This window comes from Nansenia antarctica (genome assembly GCF_963989245.1).
Source record: "Nansenia antarctica genome assembly, chromosome: 10".
NCBI classification, from domain to species: Eukaryota; Metazoa; Chordata; class Actinopteri; order Argentiniformes; family Microstomatidae; genus Nansenia; species Nansenia antarctica.
Window position 1 is genome coordinate 4842865 of NC_137680.1, and position 7520 is coordinate 4850384.

Consider the following 7520-nt stretch of genomic DNA (forward strand, 5'->3'; position numbering starts at 1 on the left):
TTGTCATAACCCAACAGAAAAAAGAGAGAGGAGGAAAAGCAGAGAGAGATTGAGACTGTAGGAAGGAAGATAGGTTACGTACTAGATTAACTTGGAAACTCGAGACTGCTTTCGACGACTGCTGTTCTCGTAGTGTATGTGGATTAGTTGCTGGTGGAGTCACACCCCTGTGCGAGAGGGCGTGTAATGTCTTGTGGGTAAGTGTCTTCTATCATTACTTTTTCCTCTTGCTGACCTGAGATGGTAGTCATGGTAGTTGCCAACTCTCACCAACCATTAGGGGTAGGAAGCTGACCTTGAATTATGTTTATGGAGGCCTGAGTAGAGATCAGCCTGGTAGAGACCTACGTGAGTAGAGATCAGCCTGGTAGAGACCTACGTGTTGCCCTGTCCTCTCACCTGTTGATGGCCATTATATTGGGAAAGGAGGTGGGCATGACCAGTGGTGGAGTCTAGTGTTTTCTAGTGGGTATACTGTGATTTTCCCCTCCCAGCCTCATATCGTTCATTTCGGAACACCATAAAAATAAATATCCTTGGCCTTTCCTAGTGGGTATACGGCGTAGTCCTGCGTATCACGTAGACTACACCACTGGGCATGACACCACACTAAGGTTTACTACTTGGGAGTATTTCTTCTTGTCTTTCCTAGGACAGGCTTATACATTGCTAGACTCAGTAATAAGCAGGAGCATGTGACACTGTAAACAACAGTGTGATGTCTGAGAGGGCTGAAGTAACTGACTCTTGTCAGGATGTGACATCATCACAGGTGTAAAAGGGGAAGAGAACCCAACAACCTAAAACTGCTATAGGCTGGTGTGTGCGTGTGTTTTTGTGTGTTTGTGTGAGTGTGGTGCGCGCGCGCGCGGGGGGGGTTAGGGTTGTGTGCGTGTGCGCACAGTGAAATGTGGTGTTAACCACCACTGCTCTGAGAGCTGAACAACACCTGCAGTACCTGCAGTACTGTTGATGTCTGCAGGGTGTGTGTGTGTGTGTGTGTGTGTGTGTGTGTGTGTGTGTGTGTGTGTGTGTGTGTGTGTGTGCGTGCGTGTGTGTGTGTGTGTGTGTGTGTGTGTGTGTGTGTGTAGTAAGTCTGTACTGATACATACTGTGCTGTATAGTTCAATCAATTTCAAATAGAACAAATTAAACTGGCACTGGCTAGTAATCCAATGTGTTTTACATAAATTCAAATCAACCATATCATCATCCATGCAAGAGGAATATGATTTGCAAGTCAAAGTGTTGCCCTGGAAGATATTCTTGTTCACTATCTTACAATAGTTACTTTCAGAGACATTTTGGCGTCACTACGTTCATTAATTAATCTTCTTGAAGCAGCAACAACTTGAACAGACACCGTAGTTCTGTTTCTGGCTGTAAACTAAAGCTTGCTTTCAATGCTATGCTGTGTCTTCCGTATCTAGAGCAGCTAGCTGGTTGCTGGTACCTTGTGGGAAATGTAGTTTTCTTGTCAAGCCTTAGCAGACGTGCTGTGGGGCATGTGAAGTCCATGCAACCCAGCCCACCACCTCACCCATCATGTTAAGCTTTTATATCTGGACCATTATAGTTATTTGCAGTTCTTTTACCCTGTCTCGAGCTGTGGTCTGTGTGGGTTTTTTTTGGTTAGTTGTTAGTTTGTATATTTAGTTTTTTATGAACTCACGGCTGGAAACCGTTTAAAAGCAGATGGTGACACACTATACAGGGGGGAAGGTCGCACCTCGCAAATAAGGAAGTGTAATGCAAACTTGACCTTTGTGCATCAGACACACACACACACACACACACACACACAAACACACACACACACACACACACACACACACACACACATACACACACAGACAGTGGAGAACAGACAGACAAAGAGAAAAAGGTTAGGAATGGTGGACAGGTGTGTTGAAAGGGAAAAACCGAGACGGTGAAAGAGAAAGAGGACAGGGGCGTCTGTATGAGGTTGTATGAAGAGCTGAACCAGCAATAGGCTAAAATTGATATTCATTCCTGTTATAGCAGACTGTGTGTAGTTCCTTTGTTGACCTTTAGAAAGTGCTCTCTCTCTCGGTGTTATGATTTCATAGAGGAAGAGTGTTCATATGCAGCTGTTGTCTGCATCTGCACCTGTGCTAGCGTGTGTCGGCACTGCATAAGAAGAGTGGGGCAACGAAGCATCCTGAAGAGATAGAGAGATGTGATATTGTGAAAGAGAGAGAGAGAGAGATGTGTCAGGGGGGGACAGCGAGAGGTGTCAATGGATATTTGTTTAGTTGGAGATGAATACGAAAGTGTTTTTAGTCGTGTTGATATTTTAAAAAGTATTGTCTATCTGAGAGGAATTCCGGCCTGTCAGCTATTTTTGTTCCTGTCTGTCTCGCTTTCTCTCTTTTGTGTAAGGAGCCACAAAAAGGAAGGAAGGAGCGAGAGAGTGACAGCTGAGAGAAAGAGAGAGAAACGAGGGGAGGGACAGAGAGAGGGGCAAGTCATATACAACCCCTGTCAGTGAAATTGTCACTTGTGTTTTCAGAAGGAGCTGAGAACAGTAAGGATGTTTACTTATCTACTAATTGGGAGTGACAGAGAGAGATGATGGGGAAAGACTGATAGATAAACAGATGGGTGGTGTGGGAGGGAAAAGAGGAAGAGAAGGAGGAAGAGAAGGGGTGGTCTTTGACTATGGGGGTGTCAAGCGATAGAACCAGAGAGAAATAAGGGTCAGGGATGGAGGGATGCTATCAGAGTCAGACACTGAAAGAAAAGGAGTTTAATAGAAATTACACATGAGATGAATTGACTACTTTAACTGACAAAGTATTCCAATCTTAGAAAGATCATGTGAATGGATTGATTGTTCTGTATTTGTCGGCGCGTTAGCATTGATGACATATCTGATAGCCTTGAGTGTGTGCATTATTAGAACTAGAAGTATACCTCACAATCCTGTTTACTTTTCTTTGGGGCGGAGAAGAAGGTGAAGGCGGAAAAATGGTTCGGTGAGTTCTGTTGCCGTTCTAAGGACAACTTCTTATTCCGTTGCTCAACTCTTGGTCTTGATCCTCCTTTGCCTAATGCGTGTTGTCAACTTCTCTCTTTCTTTTCCTCCTTCTCTTTCTTTCTCTAACCATCTGTCACAGTTCTCTGTCTGGCTGTGCTCTGTCATCTGAGTTTGGGGGGGGGCATTATGCATCTTCCTTTTAGACATGCTGTGCCAATATTGTACTTTTAGTAGTAGTTTGTCTGTATTATTCTGACACGATCTCTGACTCTCTTGATCATCTGATTGGTTTGTTTATCAAACTTTGTATCTATTTCATAATAGAACCTGGATCTATTGATCCGTTTGATAGAACCAAGACAGACAAAAATGAATAGGAATCTATCAATGAATACATCAGACTACTGTGTCAGTTAAATGGTAAATGGAAAATGGACTGCACTTATATAGCTATGCCTTTATCCAAAGCGCTTTACAACGGCCTCTCATTCACACACACATTCACACACACATTCACACACCAATGGCGGCAAGCTACCATGCAAGGCGCCGGCCGGCCCGCTCACTGGGAGTAATTTGGGGTTCAGTCAGTGTCTTGCCCAAGGACACTTCGACATGTGGCCAGCCGGGACTCGAACTGCCGATCTGCCAACCTTGCTATCATTGGACGGCGGCTCTACCTCCTGCGCCACAGCCGCCCCGGTTATCATTCTCCATTCAGTTGAATTGAGGAAGAATGACCGGTCGCTTTTGACTCTGAGGTGTGTTATTGGGTTTGTAGCCTTCTACCAGGGAAGGCTGGTAGAGGTAGGGATTGGAGGACACAATGCATTACCATGACCCACATCTTCCGATTTATACCTCCACCAGCCTTTATTACTATATTGTATCTACTGCAAGATTAAGCTTGAGCAGTATAGTCTAAATATGTATACTGTGAGTCAATCTATCTAAAGAGCTGAGTGGTTGTGTTGCGGCCTTCTATGTGGGTTTGTGCGTAGGTGTATTCTATTTCTCTAAGCAGGCCTATACATTTCTGTTATTGTGAAATGTTTTTGCCCCGAAACTATTTAAAACATTCATTTAAATCATAATGCTGGAGTCCACACCTTCACCAACAGATGCGTTTTATTGATGACTTGATAATGGGATGCATGAAATGGTAAATGGACTGCACTTATATAGCGCCTTTATCCAAAGCGCTTTACAACGGCCTCTCATTCACCCATTCACACACACATTCACACACCAATGGTGGCAAGCTACCATGTAAGGCGCCGGCCCGCTCACTGGGAGCAATTTTGGGGTTCAGTGTCTTGCCCAAGGACACTTCGACATGTGGCCAGCCGGGGCTCAAACCGCCGATCTGCCAACCTTGCGATCATTAGACGGCGGCTCTACCTCCTGAGACACAGCCGCCCCATAATGAGGTTTAGGCTTGGTTTCATATCTGATTTAGTAGATGTACAGTATATAATCTCATATACCTGCTGAGTGGGACTATACAGTGTATATCAATGATGTAACACTCAGTGTAGATATGGCTGAGGTAGGCCCTAGATAATTACTATTTGTGTCTGGTTGTAAATGACCAGGTATGCTTGTATGTGTATGAGTATGTGATACAAGGCTGCATAATGTTTGACGTTTCTGTGCTATCACAGGTGTACTATGTGTATATGTGTTCAAGTATATGTATGTATGTATCCATATAGTATGTGTGTGAGAGTGTTTGTATAATTGGATTATTAATGTGTATTAGTTTGTGTGTAATCACTGTGTCTGTACAAGTATATGTTTTTTTGTGTGTATGTAACTGTGTGAGATAGGTTCTATCTCCGTTTAGGGTAGTTCAGAGATATTGAGCGTCAAAGTTTTTACATTCCATTATGTTCTGTGAGATGGAACCTTTGTATTTTATGAATTACTAACTCAAAAATGTCAACATTTTAGAAATAACATCACACAGGCATTAATAAACACCTAATGGATCAGATTATGTAAAAATATTTACAATTTTGACAAAAACGGAGATAGAACCTTATAATTCTAACGTCACGACTGGTGTACGTGTCTATAATCAATGTGTGTATAATGTGTGTGTGTGTGTGTGTGTGTATGTCTCCAGGTGGTTCCACAGAGATATTTCGGGTCTGGATGCGGAGGCGGTGTTGAAGAGTCGAGGTGTCCATGGCAGCTTCCTGGCCCGGCCCAGCCGGAAGAACCAGGGAGACTTCTCTCTCTCCGTCAGGTAGAGGATGGTCTCTCTATATCCTTCTCTCTCTTTCTCATCTCTCTCTCTCTCTCTCTCTCTCTCTCTCTCTCTCTCTCTCTCTCTCTCTCTCTCTCTCTCCGTCAGGTAGAGGAACTCTTATCGGCCCTCTCTTTTTCTCAATCTGTTTCTCTATATCCTTCTCTCTCTTTCTCTCTCTCTCTCTCTCTCTCTCTCTCTCTCTCTCTCTCTCTCTCTCTCTCTCTCTCTCTCTCTCGTTTGCTCTCTCTCCCCCTCCGACAGTTGGAGAATAAAAGCCAAGTTCCAGCACTGCTTTAAAACAATTCACAACTCAAATACACATAATATTTTCGATGTAGAAGGCCCGACAGTAGCAGCGGCACCGTTTGAAACAAGATGTTTTTTTTCCTGTAGAGTGGTTCTCTTTTGCTGTGCAAGCACAGGCTAAATTATAATTCACCTCTCAGGAGACTATGGCACTGATGGAGTGACTCACTGTGTTCGTAAACTGTGTTGTATGTGGATGTAACCTGTAAATATTGTACTGTTATGATTTTATGATATACCAAATATAGTGTAATGAAGAACTATGGGGGGGGGGTGGAAGGGATGTTATCGCCATGGGGGGGGGGTTACTCGTGTGTTTATAGTGGGGGGGGGTAAGATAAAGAAAGAAAAGTCAGGACGGACACTTATTTTGTTTGGTGTGATAATTGTGAATTTTTCATGTGTACTGTTTTGAAATAAATAATTGATTACAAAAAAAAAGAAGACTATGGCACTGACTGTCCCCTGCTCCCTGTCCCCCTGTGGTCCAGGGTGTCAGAGGTGGTGACCCACATCCGTATCCAGAACACGGGGGACTACTACGACCTGTACGGAGGGGAGAAGTTCGCCACGCTGTCTGAGCTGGTGGAGTACTACACCGCCGAGAACGGCATCCTGCAGGACCGAGACGGCACCATCATTGAGCTGAAGTACCCGCTCAACTGCTCCGACCCCACCACAGAGAGGTCTGTGTGCTCTCACCTTCCAAACCCTCTGACTAAAATCATAACCTCATACCTCATGACTCCTAACTTCTGATCCCTAACCCTTTTACTCATCATACACATCATCTCTAACCATTTAGCGCTAACATCATCACTACACAATATTTACTGCTGTGTGTTTGGGTATAGTGTGTTTGGTTTGTTGTGTTTGGGTACAGTATATCCTCACCTTCTACTCTCTCCCCTCCTAACCTAACAACTTACCATTCACCCCCCTCTCCCTCTACCCTCTGTCTGGGTCTATCCTAACCTCCCACATTCTCATGTCTAGCCCAAAAACGATCAAAACAACCCTCTTTGCACCCTCTTCTAGATGACTGTGTCTCTGTGTCTCACCTTTCACCTTTCAATTGAATTGAGAATAGCTGTCGCAAGCTAGCTGAGACACTAGAGACGCTAGCTCTGATTGACCTTAAACCACTCCGTCTGTGTGTAACTGTCTCTCTGAGAATGATTCAGTCCATGGGAACACCCACGGTCAACCTTACAGAACCACAGTAAAACTAGCCTGTCTGTCTGTCTGTATGTATGTATGTATGTATGTATGTATGTAGGTATGCCTAGGGATGTCCGTGTCCTAGATAATGTAGTCTGAACCAAAGATAGTATTGTTAACCCTCTGGGGTCCAAGCCCATTTTATTGTAATTTATATCTGTTATATACTGTATATCCACCTTTACCTTTGAGGGAAGTGTATCCAAGGTGGAGAAGGCTATTCTGTTTGTATGCCATGCCATTACCAGTTTGTTAGTTTCTAGTCAGCCATGCAAGGGTAATCTAATGGCCTTATTTAGGTACATTGGTCTCTGTGGTGTGTGTGTGTGTGTGTACGTGTGTGTGTGTGTGTGCACGTGCGCGTGTGCGTGTGTGTGTGTATAAATCACTCATGCTCTACCCTTACTGCCCCTCCCTCCCTCCCCCCTCTTCTCTCTCTGTCAGTTGTTTAACTTCCCTTTCTAACTGCGGTTGGAAACTTGAAGTTTTGACACATTTGAAAACAGTGACCAGACCCATCTTGTCTTCCTCTCTCATAACCTCTAAACGCACCACTGTTTTTCAGTCTTCCTCATCTCTCTATCTCTCTCTCTTTCTCAGTACCCAGTCCTACAGTGATAGACGACATGATTTGTAGTTTGTAATTCTGATTCACCGCCCCGCCACACCTCTCCTATCTTTATCTCTCTATTTTTGCTAAAGGAGAAGAAGTCAGATGAAACAGTTCTTTGTGCTAAA

General features: G+C 44.0%; 1 protein-coding gene across 3 annotated transcripts in view; it reads left to right on the forward strand.

The window, feature by feature from the left end:
• ptpn6 (protein tyrosine phosphatase non-receptor type 6) overlaps window positions 1–7520 on the forward strand; it is a 20984-nt gene continuing 13464 nt past the window's right edge. The window contains exons 1-4 of one of the 3 annotated variants that reach the window (XM_080540305.1): window positions 2267–2548; window positions 2975–2999; window positions 5130–5252; window positions 6053–6247. In XM_080540305.1, the coding sequence (XP_080396431.1) occupies window positions 2992–2999; window positions 5130–5252; window positions 6053–6247 (326 nt within the window). In that variant the 5' untranslated portion in view covers window positions 2267–2548; window positions 2975–2991. Of the gene's footprint in view, window positions 198–2266; window positions 2549–2916; window positions 3000–5129; window positions 5253–6052; window positions 6248–7520 lie in introns of those variants that run through there. The other 2 variants (XM_080540303.1, XM_080540304.1) reach the window with 2 other exon arrangements.